This window comes from Rutilus rutilus (assembly GCF_951802725.1).
Source record: "Rutilus rutilus genome assembly, chromosome: 7".
In the NCBI taxonomy this organism is placed as follows: domain Eukaryota; kingdom Metazoa; phylum Chordata; class Actinopteri; order Cypriniformes; family Leuciscidae; genus Rutilus; species Rutilus rutilus.
The window spans coordinates 43336594-43353471 of NC_140221.1; the positions used below are offsets into that span (position 1 = coordinate 43336594).

The 16878-nt window shown below is 35.0% G+C and overlaps 1 protein-coding gene across 1 annotated transcript; it reads left to right on the forward strand.

The window, feature by feature from the left end:
• The first annotated feature begins 3009 nt into the window (after positions 1–3009).
• On the forward strand, positions 3010–16102 carry paip1 (poly(A) binding protein interacting protein 1). Its single transcript, XM_084413633.1, has 11 exons — positions 3010–3343; positions 5076–5203; positions 5284–5481; positions 6334–6446; positions 7297–7408; positions 9915–10040; positions 10289–10395; positions 10654–10771; positions 11114–11168; positions 12080–12158; positions 15205–16102. Exons 1-11 carry the CDS (start codon positions 3208–3210, stop codon positions 15293–15295), a joined length of 1263 nt encoding a protein of 420 aa, XP_084269759.1. The 5' UTR covers positions 3010–3207; the 3' UTR covers positions 15296–16102.
• Positions 16103–16878: the final 776 nt, after the last annotated feature.

Here is a 16878-nt window from a genome sequence, read left to right on the forward strand (position 1 = left end):
ATTTATTAGCCACAGCACATATTTAGAGCTGCTTCAGCAGGGCTCAGTGCTGAGGATCGGGTCAGCGGTCCATATGTTTGTCAAAACCAGTGAAATATCAATTATTTAATCCAATTTTGATACTACAACAAAAACTAGCAGCCTAATTAATGTGAATTTAAAACAAGTAAGCAGTCAGTAACAAAATAAAAACACAATTGAATTACAAATAGGACAAATATATACAATATGAAATAAACAGTGTTTTTAGAGTTTTTCGGGTAGATCTAACAGGTACAGAAATTTGAATAAAGTAATCAAATGTGAAAAAAAGCATATTCATTACTGTATGAATTATATATAGATGGATATTTTTGTAAAGTTGAAAAGGGTAGCCTATTTAGTCAAGAGCAGTGAGTATTTCTTTGTCCTTTGTTTGATTAACATTAAAACACAGAAGCAGGTTTATCAAACTGCTGCCCCTTTAAGACCGAGCGCACGGACCGCATTTGAACATGGCTGCTGTTCATTTGAGATATAACCGACTTTGTTTACTATAGGATACTCACCAAGACGGGCGTTATTACATAGTTGTGTGTGAATTCATCCGTACAAGCGCAAGACGTGAAAGACAATTTAATTCAGTATTCGCGCGCTGAGACGCTGCTTTGAGGGGCGCGCGCTTCGGATGTTTGCATTCATGAAACTTCTTGACCTCTGCACACGTCCTGTAATAATGTAGGGAACCACTCGTTATACTTAAGTCAGGTAACAGTTCATGTTTTACTTTACTTACATATACGATTTAGTTTTCATCCAAATAACATGTGCTGAGTGAACGATCAGCAATCAAGAGCATTCAACAGAAGTGCGCTTCTCGCTCTCTGTCTCTCTCTCTGCCTCTCTCTCTCTTCAGTTAACGTTAATATAATAAGCTAAAGCTACATGCCTCGTTTAATTTCGTTGCCATTGACATCGGACTGAACAAACTTTCCACTGTTGTCTGTTTAAAGGGATGTGCTCGACCAGCTCGTGCGTCTATGACTCAGTTCACCTCGACAAAGCACTCGCGGCGGCCAGTTTTGTTTCGCAAAATGTACGTGGTATCGGCGAATTTTTATGAGTATGAGTACGAGTATATGAGGACAGTATCGGCCCGATCCCCGATGCCAGTATCGGTATCGGGCCATCCCTAAGTATTACTGTACAGTAATGTAAATAGTGTGGATAGATGCATAGTTGGATAGATAGAGAATGGTTGAATAATTAGATAGATAGATAGATAGATAGATAGATAGATAGATAGATAGATAGATAGATAGATGGATCCAGCAGTAATTGAAAATGAATTGGGTTGTGTTCAAATTAAAAGTATAACAGTGAAAACTAACGCCATGCTTCGTAATGATATCTCCCAAGCATAGCATGTACAGGGTGAAAAGAAACGGTCCTAGTACTGAGCCTTGAGGTACTCCATACTGAACTTGTGATCGTCGTATGACATCTCTTCATTTACGGCTACAAACTGATAATGGTCATATAAGTACAATTTGAATCATGCCATCAATATTTGTGTTTTACTCTCAACTAAATTGATATTCAATTAATTGTAGTCAAAAATGAATTATTAAAAATTATTTATTTAATGACCAACAATTTGATATTTAGCTGCATCCAACGTTTTGTGTGCAACTTTAATTAAAATTGCCACACCCAAGAGATAACATTATTTGGACCCTTTCCTTGCAAAAAATACCATTTCCATTTGCATGATGGGAATAATTTGTTCCATTTGATACTTTTATGACACGCATTGTAGTGCTGAATCAATTTGCCATGCATCAGATACCAGCAATCTCATTTTTTACATTTATGAGAAATGTATATCAGTAAAAAATTATGCTTAACTAAAACTATTAAAAAATTCAGTAACTAAAATGAATCTGGAATAAAATATACATTTTAGATTTGTATACAAATATACAAAAACGACTTAAACTCATTAAAATGTAAAACAAGAAAAAGAAAATGATAAATGTTGCCTTGTAAACTAACTGATATAAACCAACACTGAAATAAAAATAAAGCTATATAGAACTTAATAAAGAAAAACCAATTTAACAAAAACCAATTTAAATAATAAATATTATAGTATATATGAGTAAAATAACACTGCTACAAGATATTTGGTGCCAAACTAGCTGAGCGGAAGTCTAGGTTACTCATTGTGTTTAATGTCAAGTTTTATAATCTTTTGTTTTAAATTGTATGCATGTCCCACATTTTGTTATCAAGCTGTAAAAAATTATAAACCTCATATAAAATAGTTGAGCAACTTCTTTTGTTGGTAAAGAAAAATGCTTGCTTTCTTTTTAGCGCAATTTTCCACCGGACAAAATTGCGATTGTTAACTCATGATTTCGGTTCTGTCTGTGCGCACCAATCTTGCACTTCTATCTACTCCTCAACCAGACCACCTAGAGACTTCGGGTTTTCGGCATTATGTTAAGGAAGGTCTAATCTCGGGAACGCACAAAAAAAAATCCAGGAAAAGATTTTGGATTTCCTGGAAATTCCAGAAAAAATTCCGTTTTTTGCAAATTTCTCGGCAACCATAATAGCTATCGAGTTGAAACAAATTGCAATCGATAGCTTCTAAAATTTACAATAATATTAGAAAAAAGATTTGATCAAAAATCTTTCCTTTATGCTTCAAAAATTGAATTTTGAGTGTTGTGATCCCATGACGTGAGAAAATTGCGCTAAACACTCACTGAGTTTTTATTACTTGTTTTTATGTAGGACCTATTTTGTACCCAGTTTATGGAAAATACATAACAACAACAATAATAAAAACATAATAATTGTGGTATTTTCGTCGAAAGTTTAGTAATCATGTTTAAAGCTTAAAATGTCCTACATTTATTTGAAAAGACATGATTTACTGCAACATCTTCACTAGGATGATTTTCTTCATTTCCAATAGATGGCAGTGCTCCTCTGATGAGCAGGTATTTCTGGAGAATGACTGAGGAAGTGATTAGTTCTTTATAGACTAGGCTAGGGCCAGATGCCAGAAACAGAAATAGTAAACATGAAAGTGAGAAGCAGACTGTAGATTGAAGCTGTCTGTGTCTGTAGTGTTCAGCGGCCTCCTGAGATCTGATCCGTGTGTCTATTCGTGTCTGACGCCAGACGGGGACAGAGAAGATCAGCGAGAAGAAGATCATGTACAACAACAACAACAGCACACCATCCTCCTCCTCCTCATCCGAGGCTGGAGATGCTAGAAGTTCGCTGTTTAACCCGGGAGAGCCGCTCAGACAACCGCGAACGACTCCTCCGGTGTCGGACGGCAACTCAGGTGAAGTAAAGTTCACTGCTAGCTGACATGCTAGACCGCTAATAACCACCTCTGTGAAGTAGCTAACTGTGTCAGAGGCTTTTGAGGGGAATATATTCGCACATTTCTTTGTCTTTTTTGTTTAGTCCTCTATTTGAGTCAGGCTCGGTTAAACAAAGCAGAACATGTGGCTTAATTAGCCCGTGGAGTGACTTGAGTCGACGGCAGTAAATGCTAATCATTGTTTAGATGTGGATTATCATGATTTGACTTGTATACAGACTGATATATGTATTTATATTTATATGGGTGTAAATATGTTTGTATGTATGTTTATAATATAGATTTATGCTTTGGCAGTGCAAAGCTTCTTTTATATTACAATGCCAGTAGAGATAACGTTACCTGAATATGCTTGTCCATGTTTGTGTAACGTTAAATATCTGAGGTTACTAATGTTTTGACAATGTAAAGCTTCTTTTTACAATTTCAGTAGAGTTGCCTATAGATATATAGACAGACAGACAGACAGACAGACAGACAGACAATCAGATAGATATATAGATAGATACATGGATATATGGATGGATATATTGGTAGATGGATGCATAGTTCGATAAATTCAATGGATAGAAGTTGATGGATAAATGAATGAATAAATAGATAGATAGATAGATAGATAGATAGATAGATGAATGGATAGATATAGACAAATGCGCATATATATATATATATATATATATATAGAGAGAGAGAGAGAGAGAGAGAGAGAGAGAGAGAGAGAGAGAGAGAGTGTGAGAGAGAGAGAGATGATGATAGATAGATAGATAGATAGATAGATAGATAGATAGATAGATAGATAGATAGAAAGAGACACATGGACAGATGGAGAGAGAGAGAGAGATAGGTAGATGGACAGACAGACAGACAGACAGATGGATGCATAGGCAGATGGATGCATAGAGAGATAGAGAGATGGATAGAAAGATAGACAGACAGATGAATAGAAAGATACACAGATGGATGGATAGATATATGGATAGATAGATGATGGATGGAGGGATGATGCATGGATAGATAGACAAATGGATGCGTGGATAGATAGACAGACAGATGGATAGAATAGAAAGATAGACAGATGGATGGATAGATATATGGATGGATAGATAGATAGATAATGGATGGATGGATGCAGAGATAGATAGACAGATGGATGCATGGATTGAAAGATAGATAGATAGACAGATGGATGCATGGATTGAAAGATAGATAGATAGATAGATAGATAGATAGATAGATAGATAGACAGATGGATGGATAGATAGACAGATGGATGGATGGATAGACAGATGGATGGATGGATAGACAGATGGATGGATGGATAGACAGATGGATGGATGGATAGACAGATGGATGGATGGATGGAGAGATAGATAGACAGATGGATGCATGGATAGACAGATGGACAGACAGATAGATAGATAGGTTATTGCAGTCTTCAGAATAAAGCTGGTTAAACGGTCACCAGCAGTTAGTGGGCGAGATGGTTAATCTGGCCAAATCTGTCATGTGACCTGAGTGGAGAAGTCGTCTTTATAGAGTTGCTTTTGCATCTACACTACAAGTCTTTATTATTGTTGTTTCCCAAGTTTTAGAATAGTCATCAAAACCATGAAATAACACAGATGGGAATTATGTTGTGACTAAAAATGTTGAATGGATTAATTAAGGTCTTCATTGCTTCATCTTCCAGACAGCAGATCCCCTGTACTTTCTAATTCAGGACACAATAGCAGCAGTGCTGCAGATGCACTGGTGAAGAACTCCAAACTGTCTGCTGCTGCACCTGAGTTTGTCCCAGGATGTTATGCATCATGCCAGGTGAGTCTATGTGGCCCTTTAAAAAAATATATATATATATATAATTACCTGGATGTTAGTCTAATATTCTCTCTCTATAGGGTGATGTATATTCGGATGAGTCTGAAGAATACTACGCTGAGGCCTCACTGGCTGAATTAGTTCAGGATTTTGTAAGCCATCTGAACTCGTCTCCGGGGTCCTTTGAGTCAGAAATTGAGTATATCACAGACACGCTGAACAGCTGGGTCACTACAGAGGAGATACTGCAGGAGCTCGTAGAGCTCATCTACGTACAGGTGTGCTTGTGATGAGTTTCTCAGAATGGATCTGTGTGGTATCCTGTCAAAGTGCAAAGTGCACATCCTAAAGGAATAGTTCACCTGAAAATACATTTTTTCGGTATTATTTACTCACCCTCATGTTGTTCCATAATTATGACAGAATTTTAAAATTTGAGTTAACTATCAAAATTAGGGTTGACTTCATACCGAACTTTTTGACTTTGGTACCATACTAAGTTATATTTTCCAATTATATCTTATGTAACAATATACACTTCTGTATCAAATCAGCATATTAGAATGATTTCTGAAGGATCATGTGACACTGAAGACTGGAGTAATGATGCTGAAAATTCAGCTTTGCATCACAGAAATAAATTATATTTTAAAGTATATTAAAATAGAAAACTATTATTTTAAATTGTAATATTATTTCACAATATTATAGTTTTGATGTATTTTTTTTATCAAATAAATGGAGGCTTGATGAGCATAAGAGAGTTCTTTAAAAAACATTAAGAATAGTACGGAGATGTGTGTGTATATATATATATATATATATATATATATATACACACACACACACACAAGTGCATTCTTCAAGTGGACACAAATGTGGACACAAATGTGAATAATATGAAATAAAAAATAATGACAAAAAGCTGCGTGAATTTTACTTTAAATTTTGTGTTTATTTTTTTATTTAGTTTTGCATTTTCATTGTGTGTTCTGTTGAAAAAGCATGCATGTAACCTGAGATGGCCTCTGTAACACCTTTGGTATTTTTATATTATGGATAATCATTTATGAAATTTTGTAATTGGTAAATCTCAAATCATGCATCAGTGCTGTATTTGCTTTCCACAGTCCACGTCTCTCCCTAACTTCGCCTACACTGGTGCGCGGCTCTGTAACCATCTGTCTCATCACATCCGCCTCACGCCACCCAACGGTAACTTCCGACAGCTCCTGCTGAAGAGGTAAACCATTAAAAAAAAGCCTCCTTAAACGGTAAAACTATGTAACTTTTTGCCCTCTAGTGGTTAAAAAACAAACCTTCATGCATTTTGCAGAAGAACATTGTTTTGGTTGTGCTTCAGCTCTAACTGTGTGGATGAATATGGTTATCATACTGCTCAAAAAACATTCACTACTAAGTTTATAGATGGAAAGGATCTCAAGCTGACTAGCTGAAGACATTACTGTATCTTTACCCCGTTAATAGACACGTTACTTCCTTTAAAATAAATTCCAGCACAGCGTTACAACAACCATAATGAAATGAGCTTTCGCAATAGATAATGCTTTACAGTGAACTCTGCTAGAGAGCTACATTTATCTGTTCAATTAAACACCTTACTCACCTGTTGAGTAATAAAAACGCCATCATCTATGCGTCACTTTTACAACGTTTCAAATTCATCAATTCCCCCGTCTCCGAAAAGCCAAGCCAATGTTGATTCTTGTTTTATTACGAGCTTTGTCTCGTTCTCCTTTTGCCAGCAGACTCTCCTCTGTTCGGCGTTGGTTTAAAACAGATGCACATAATAATTTGTAAGACAAAAACACACTTTGGAAGAAAAATGTATCATTTATTGGCTCATTATTTAAAATATTATTAATTTTGAATAAAAAAAGTAATCTAATAATCTTACAGCTGACACCTAAGTCAGAGTTTTCTGGGTGTGTTTCACAAAAGTGGCTTGACTTTTTGTTCTTAAAGTTACTGATTTCTCCCCTTTTCTTATTAGCCTTTACTTTCAGTTTTGTTTACTCTCATTTTTGTAAGTTTCATTTATCCTTAAACTCCATTCTGTGGTGTTTGTGTAGGTGTCAAACTGAGTATGAGCGGAGGGAGCAGTCCATGAGAGGAGATCCAGAGACCCAGAAAAAGTTTCACTCATATGTGCTGTTTCTGGGGGAGCTTTACCTTAACCTGGAGGTCAGTTCACAACCAGTGCTTTTCTTTTCTTACCACAAATTATGACACATATGGTTATTACACAGCTCTCTGGAATACAGTCTATTAACCAATGGACCCTTTTTATAGACTGTGATGATCCGCAGTTATCAACATCACAAATCTAGTAAAAAAAATAAAAAATAAATTGTGCTATATTACCTTGTCAGTACACACTTAAAAGTGCTGGGTTGATTCAACCCAATTAGGGTCAAATATGGACAAACCCAACCATTGGTTTAAATTGTTAAATAAACCAGTTTTAAACCAATTTAAACCAATGGTTGGGTTTGTCCATGTTTCTAATACAGTGGCTGAGGGAATGACGGCAAATTTGAAATCTTTCCCTCTGACCAACGTGATCAATCTTGCTATATTTTTTTCCTCTTTTGGAAAATCATGGAAACTCTATCATGGATTTTTTTTCTCTTGCTGTTGGAGCAAATGGAAATATATTTGCAGTTGTCTCCCATTCACCTCTATAGAAGTTTACCCAACTGTGATGAATTTCACTTCTGAGAACCCCCAGAAATGTGAAAACGAGTCCATAGAAATCAATAATAATTTACGATATAGTTCACTAGACGTCATACAAGCTTGACTCATGGATTTCTGCTTAAAGACGAAGACCCAATTTTATGTATGTTCTGAAAGACCCCTCCTTTCCATCAAACATGTTTTATTGGACTGTGTCCACCTTTTAATGCAAATAGACAACATTTCAATGTAGAAAGCTCTCTTTAAGGACAGTATTGTTGTCAGAAATATCGATATTTCAGTGTATCTCGATATACAAACGGTTTAATATCTGAAACGGTTCCAATACTCCTTTTTTCAGTGTCGCTTTTTTGCTCTTCTCTCCGCCAGCGAGTGACACGCACCGCCTCCTCTCATTCAGTCGTCTCATTCACTCCAGTTAAAAAATTGTTTTGGCACGGTACACGCATAATAAAGCCGCCTCTGACATACGAGTGCCAAAATTAGTTCTTTTTCGCAGCTTATTAATGGTCAAATACACTCAAAAATAATGTCACAATGCCCATCTTGGTGAGTATTAACATAAAAACAGGCGTAAACAGTTCAGGAAGAATGTGTAACAGTATTTTGGATCCGTGCGTGCGTCAGGTCTTAAAGGGACAGCAGCCTAATAAACGTTAATCAAACTACAAAAGACAAAGAGAAAATCACTTACTGTTCTTGACTGATTATCTCGTGTAACTTTAATTGATTATTCTGTATTTGCACAATAAAGTTTATCCAGTGTTATTTTAAATTTGATTACTTTGTTTCTTTATTTAGTTTCTTACCTGAATACTTCTGTTAGACCTACGTGAAATAAATAAAGCAGTCTATTTCATTTGTATCTTTAATCTACTGTATTTATTTGTGATATGGTTAGTAATGTTTATTTGTTCTTATTTTATTACTTTTTTTAAATTCAATTTACCATTTGAAATCAAGCTTCCTTGTGCTTTGTGAAGCTATTGCAACAAAATTGCCCCATTGCAAAAACAAATACATTGAGTTAGAAAATATTTGTGAGATAATTGTAATGGTAATTGATCAACGTTTATATATGAAAAAGCTTAAAAGCGTCATCATATAAAGTGATCTCAACATGAGGAAATTTTTGATTGCCTAGACTTTGAATAGAAAGACAAAAAAAGTAATAATAATAAAAATATCTATATATTATATAGTATATGCAGCGTTATTCTTCCGTTATTCTTCCGAATTTCCGTTATAATTCAGTTTTTTTTCATGAAGATCAGATGCTGACATGGCATTAAAATCTATACTACTACTATATTTACTATATAATAATGAGTCAGAATTGTATATCTCTGTTTTTATATATCAGTCTAATAAACTCTCCTCATTTATAAGTCTCTTTGGATAGAAGCATCTGCAAAATAATTAAATATAGATAATGGACAGGTTTTTTTTTTTTTATTATTATTATTATTATTTTTTTATAAATAGTACTATTTAGTTTACTAACCGGAAATAAATAAATAACAAATGTAATTTTTGTACTTCAACTTAAACTCTGTTAAAGACTATTTCACTCATTTTCAGTTGAGTTTCAAAAATTCTAAATTTTTTCATCTCATATTTATGTTTTGATTTTTTTTTTAGTTCTTCAGTTTTAATTCAGTTAATCATAAAAAAATATATTTTTTAGTTTAGTTAAATTTAGTTAATTTAACTAACCCTGGAACAATCAGCCGTTCATCCTTACAAAATAAACCCCAGGGCAGAGCTTGATCTTCTATGTCTGAGCAAATTATGTAATGCTAAAGCCTAAACCAATTAAAACCCTTTGTCTATTCCTTTGCATAACCTAGCATATAAAACCTGCCATATATATATCTGCTTGAATTCAAATGTCAAGTTTGGTCTTTTTCAATGTCTTTCATATTTGTAGCTGGTTATTTAAATATGAACAGCTACAATTTTAAATTTCAATTCTTTTAATGTCTTTCAGGTGAAAAGTGGTAAAGGCACACCAGGACGGGCTAATGTCTTACTGGGAGCGCTAAAGGATCTTTTGAACACATTATTCTCTCACCCAGATGACCCAAATCTGATTTGTGCTGTCAAACTACTCAAGGTGTGAAATATTCCTGTTCTTATACAGTGCAAATGTAAGACTTAAGTAGAGCCAATACTCTGCAGGAGTTATCAAGTGATCTCAGGACTCAACTTAAGATCGTTTGTGACAGTAATCCTGACGTAAACAAAGACAACTTAAAACACTGAAATGGAATAATACCTTTAATTTAATCAATCCTCAGATTATAATGCTCTACTAAGCTATTGGCGCTGACTTGCATTGTTTTACTGTACTGATCTGACAAGCTGAGCGGCTCCATTCTGGATGACACATGGAAGGAGAGAGGGCAGTCAGACATGAGTGAGATCATCAAGAAGATTGAAGACATCTTGTTGGACGCCAAATGCAGCCGGTGAGTGAACTTTTGGTCACTTTACTATAGTGTTTAGGTTTATGAACAGCACTGTCTGCACTCCCGTTGGTGATCACTGACTGCACACTTGCATAAGAGCACAACTTTTAAATTGTTGTTGTTGCTCATGACGATATAAAAATGTCAACTTCCAGTTGCTTTGTTGCTGCGTATGACTGTCAGTGTGAATGGCCTTTATATTGATGAGAGCTGTTCAGTTGCATTATTGAGATGTCTATTGTATCTGTGCTTTTGTAGAGATGTCAGACAGATGCTATTGAAACTGGTGGAGTTACAGTCCAGTAACTGGGGGCGAGTTCTCACAGCCGCTGTGTCCAGTGATGCTACACCTGACAATGACCCCAACTACTTCATGGTGTGTTTATCCTGCAAAAAATTAATTAATTCAGATGCACATAATTTTGGAATAAAATATATAATCTGTGACAGTCTCTTATGCTCCCAAAGGCTGCATTTGTTTGATTAAAAAATACAGTGAAAACAATAATATTGTGAAATATTATTACGATTTCAAATAACTGTTTTCTATTTGATTATATTTAAAAATGTAATTTATTCCTGTGATGGCAAAGCTGAATTTTCTGCAGCCTTGATCAGTTTAATGCATTCTTGCTTAGTAAAAGCATTAATTTATTTTCTTTTTTTAAAGCATTCTGTGCCTCTCTTACTGTGTTTCTCTCATATTCATATTCCTCAGAATGAACCAACCTTCTACACAGCTGATGGGACGCCTTTCACAGCAGCAGATCCTGGTGAGTGTCGTCTGCTGGTATGACCCGTGTACAGACTTCAGCAAGTGGCTGAATGTCACAAAACCATGTTCCAGTCCAAAAAAACAAAGCCTATTTTATGACCATTACTAATACTTGCATTACGTTTTTACATATTTTTGTATAAATTATGTAAGTTATAAAAATACTTTTCTACCAAATGTTCATTATCATAACATGTTTTATTTTTTTGTAGTTTTTTTAAAGATTAATAATAATTACTGTCTTTTTAAAATATATATTTTTTTACTTCATTTCACCAAGATATTTTTTTCAGTACAGTTTTTCATGTTTTTTTTATTTAAAAAAAAGTATCATGCTCACCAAGCATTCATTATACAAAAATACAGTAAAAATTCAGAAATATTTCTACAAAAATAAAATAACTGTTTTCTTTTTGAATATATTTTAAAATGTAATTTATTCCTGTGATGGGAAAGATGAATTTTCGGCAGCCATGATCCTAAATACTTGAGCTTTTTTTAATTTGCATTATGGTAATGAGAAATGTATTTTGATTTTTAATACAAATGACACAATGCTCATAATGGTTTAATTTTCTCTAAGTGATGCATCATTTCTTTTTTCTTTTTAAATTTGGTTTAAAATATGACTGACGTGTTCTTGACAGGATTCTACAAATTTGTTCACGTTCAATTTGATTCACATTTATTTGTATAGCAGCTTTACAAAAAAATACATGTTTCTACGTTACAATTAAGAGTAATCTGTTGGTGACTGTCAAAATAATGTCCATATGGCAGAAATGTACAGTTCAAAGATAATACAAATCATGCAGTTAGCAAACATCATGTATTCATTTAAGCAGAAACAATGAGCAAGTTAAAGAGTAATTTGTCCTCTTTTATTTTTTTCTTTCTTCCCCACCACAGAATACTCAGACAAATATCAGGAGATTCTAGACAGAGAAGACTACTTCCCTGATGCATATGAAGAGAATGGAAATGAATCGTGAGTAGATATTTGTACATTTGTGTTCAGAATATCCATTATAACGTCCGTTTACTGCACAACTTAGTAATAAAGTAAAGCTGAGAGGATAGTGAGGCCAGCAGCAGCAGTTAGTGTGGCCTAGTGTTATTTTAATATCATTGACAATAAAAAAAGTGTCTATATAATTTTGATTTATTTTTAGATATTTATTTTATTTTAGTCAAGTTAAAATTAATGAAAACAAGAAATTTTGCCATTAGCTGAAATCAAAAATATGGAAAAAAATATATATTTATTAAATATTATTTCTTTATTGCAGTTAAATTTCATTTTATTTCAAGTAACAAAAGTTTTTTTTTATGGTTTTAGTTATAACTAAAATAACCCTGGTGTGACCATCCCCTCTGCTCAAACTCCAGTAATTGTCCTCATCACAATGATGCTTGGTGGAGTCAAAGAGCAAATTTTAGTGAAGTCAGCAGTCCAGGGAGAGCACTCTACGCCCATGCAGGAGACATTACGCCAGAAAACTGTTTTGTTTTAAACTACACAGTTGCAGTGAGGCTTTTACAATGAAGGAATCCATGAACATAATAAAAATGTTTAGTTCATAGTGCAGTCATCCCATCTTATATTGATGATTTAGACAACTGCACACATTTATTTATAATTAATTGGTTAACCATTTACCAACTATTAATACTATCAGTTAAACGGTTTAAAAAGTAATTTTTCAAGATTTTTTGAAAATGTTTGCTGTATGTTTTAAAAAATACGCTATACATATAAAATTGGGTTTCTAGAAAGAAAAAAAAAAACGATAATTTGCGTACAAGTGATTTTATTATTACATTAATGTAAAATACCGGTAAATAAAGCTAAATGTTTACGAACATTATAAACACTAAACATAGCTATAGGCTATTTTAGTTCCCCTCGCTCCATGATAAATCCTGTAAATGTAACTTTATTCAGAACTGAGCAAGAATACAAAATAAAACTAGCTATTTATTGCAGAAATGTGCTTGTCATAACACCACAGTGAGGCGGTGGTCATGCTCAACAGCACAGATTGTACACTGGACTATTTAAATTGAGCAGTGTAACTCTTTATATGTTTGGTTGACTATTTTATTTTGACAATGAAAAGGCTGCAATGTCAAGTTAGCAGAGCTAGAACTGACGTGTGTGTGTGTGTGTGTGTGTGTGTGTGTGTGTGTGTGTGTGTGTGTGCGCGCACGCGCGCGGCGATCTGCACAATCACTTGAATTTTTTTTCCTGATAACAGCGGAAACAACTTTTTATACTCAGTCATTTATGGTCATACTTTTATATTAATATAATATATATTTTAATAATAACATTTATAATATGTAATAAATGTTTGTATTCAGACTATTTTAGACTGGTTCGGGTCGTGCCGCTGGGGAGTAGCCCAGTACCTGTCATAAGCTGAGTTTCCATTACCCTTCAAATTGTGCTTTGAATTGAACTGAAATTGCGAATTGAAAATACGCCCAATGGAAACGCGTCAATTTCGCAAAAACTCCCATTTATCGCAAAAAAGTTTTTCCGCTCACATGAGGTGGTTTTTCAGGCAATTCGAAAAATAAATATTTCGCAAAACTGCAATGGAAACAGTTATTGCGCATTTACAGGTCACCAGACGTACGTAGACAAGGTATGTTTGGACAGAATACAAAACAGAGTTCTTAAGAATTCATATAAGACAAAAGAATTACAGGAATAATGGATTCTAAACCTCAAATAAATGCCGCGACCTAGACCTCGAAGCAGAAATGAGGGAGAAACACCCAGAAACACCACACATGTGCCGCTCACAGGTATAATAAGGGTCGTTCCTCACCATTAATGCTTGGAAAACACACATACATCTCCTTCGATTAATAATAATGGCTAGTGCAGTGGCTGGGATATACATAAACCTCCATTTTGGAATGATTTTACTGATCGCGAGAGGAAAAAATGAAGTTCTAGTCACATAACATCGGTTAATGGAAGCGTCGTCATTTCGCAAAAGTTTTTTGCCGACATTTAGAAAAAAATCGCAAAAGTTTTGCGCAAATCTGTAATGGAAACGCGCCTACAGACATAAACAGAGAGAAGTAGCTCCGGCTACAATGTTCATCCGCAAGACGCATACAGTTCTGTTTATTAATCGCTAGAGCGCCAAAAGTTACGGACTGCAGCTTTAAATAACCAAACTTTAACAACGCAAGGGCAGATCCCTCGAGTGCAGCTGATGACGCCTTTAAAGGGATACCCCACTTTTTTTGGAAATAGGCTAATTTTACAACTCCCCCAGAGTTAAACAGTTGAGTCTTACCGTTTTCGAATCCATTCAGCCGAACTCCAGGTCTGGCAGTACCACTTTTAGCTTAGCATAGCTTAGCATAGATCATTGAAACGGACAGGACCATTAGCATCTCTCTCAAAAAAATGACCAAAGAGTAATCTCCAGCTCGGGGACTATTTTCAGGCGCTGCGTCATATCACTACGCCTGCTGGACTCATGGTACGGCAGCAAAGTTTCTTGATTATTACGCAAGAATGAGAGTATAGTTCGTAGCCATATCAGCCTAGAAAATCGCAACTTTACATTTTCCGTTGGTCTTAGTACACGATGTAACTACAGAAGAGTCAAGTTTTAAATAGGAAAAATATCAAAACTCTTTGGTCATTTTTTTGAGAGAGATGCTAATGGTCTTGTCCGATTCAATGATCTATGCTAAGCTATGCTAAAAGTGGTACCGCCAGACCCGGAGATCGGCTGAATGGATTCGAAAACGGTAAGACTCAACTGTTTAACTCTGGGGGAGTTGTAAAATGAGCCTATTTCCAAAAAAAGTGGGGTATCCCTTTAAGTGATGCTTGAGTGACCAAGAATATTCCAATTTACCAATAAGCTTTGCTTCGATTCCTCCGTCCTCATTTTAGCATCCTCAGGAGGGTGGAGCGTAGACGCGAGGAAAGGAAGCGAGAACGCACAAATAAAAGGCCATGTAAATAAATATCTAAGCGTTCACTGTTCCATCTGTTTCAGTTCCGATGATGATGATGATGAAATGGATCCAGAGATCGAGGAGGCGTTTGAGAAGTTTTGCATGGAGTCGGACGCAAGAAGAAAGAAATAAGAGACTGTGAGGTTGTCATGTTACCGCATTACCCGACCAGCTGGAATGTTTCAGAGTGGGCGGAACCAAGAACATTTTGGTTGATTTTCGTTTAATTTCTCAACATGCACTTCTTGGCTACAATGTCGCTGGATTTATGGCTGCATTGGTTTAGTTGAAATGCAGAATAATTTGCAAGTCCATCAGGCCATCAAATTGTCAGTAGCCATTGGATTGGCATTTGGGTTGTGAGGTTTATTTTATGCGTGTTCTGATTTATCAAACATCCCTCCCCTAAAAAAAAAAAAGTTTGCAGTGAGATTTTAATATGAGCCGAAGAGTAGCATCATCAAGTGTACGTGTGGTTTGTTTGCAGATTAACTGCTCAGTAAATGTAGGAGAAATGAGGCGGGACGCATCGGTTTGTGTTTTACTCCACAAGGCATTGCCATTTAAAGTTACAGAGCACAGAAAGTAAGACAAAGTTTTAAGAAAACAAAACTACTGTTCTTCCTTTCACAGATTCTCCTCGAATCTTTTCTTAGCGTTCTACTTTCAATTTATGCACATGTTTGAGGAAAGGAGAAACCCCAACTTTAAAGTCTGTTTGGTTTTTTTTTAATGCAGGGATACATTTTCCACATATGTTAAGCGTGTTAAATCAGAGGAAAAGCTCAGTACAGTTTTGGGGCTTTACACAGATTCATCCGGCACTGTGATTTACAGATCACCAACATCTCATGGATCCCAGATAAAGGAATGTTTATTTTAATATAGCTGTAAATATTATTTGCTGCATTGTTTGCCTGCAATAAATCTTTATTAATACACTGTCTCTTTGTGTTTCTGTTGGTCAGAACTGAGCTGTTTCTTCTTTAGTTAATGGACTTTAGTTAACTCTTTTATGCTTGGCAGTTGCAGACCAGTGAATGAAAGTATATTTTACGCCAGTGTAAAATACAATATAAAATTAACTATGACCCTTTATTTAGCTTTTGTAAAACTGATGATGATTTACAAAGTAAGAAAACAAAATTCTACTGATATTCAGTAAACATCTTTTATGAAAACGTTTATTTATTTGCAATTATAATGCAATATGCAAAAAAAAAAAAAGTGGTCAATATTTCACACTAAAATAATGAAAAAGATAGCAAATCATATTTCTAGATTAAATCTTGATCCATGTTCAGGTTAAATCTTTGCACCAAGGGGGCGACAACAGACACACAGAGTTATGAGAACTGTAGAAGAAGTGGTTCATCCAATCAACGTCGTTCTCTTCATGAACCGCGAAAATTGACATGGCAAGTGCAACTAAGGACAATCCGATTCATTTCTGCAAATCGGTTCTTTTGAACAGTCATGTCAAAGAAATGAATCAAAAAACGATTCGGCGATTATTTGGTACATCATGACATCCTGACGTTGCAATAAAGTCTTATCTAGGAACACATGGCTGATCATGATGGTTTTTCTCCAGCAAGTTTAATCAATAAAAGTGTTGTAATTTCGTGTCGCAGTTCAGTTTGATAAAGCTTTTAAAAATAATTCAAATCTACATGAAAAAACTTTTAACTTCCACATTTTTATGTAATGCTATT

Coding starts and splice junctions, on each gene's coding strand:
- paip1 (XM_084413633.1), top strand. CDS start 3,208: ATGTACAACAACAACAACAGCACACCATCCTCCTCCTCCTCATCCGAG. Junction 5,482..6,333: donor TAGAGCTCATCTACGTACAG/GTGTGCTTGTGA, acceptor TGCTTTCCACAG/TCCACGTCTCTCCCTAACTT. Junction 10,772..11,113: donor ATGACCCCAACTACTTCATG/GTGTGTTTATCC, acceptor CATATTCCTCAG/AATGAACCAACCTTCTACAC.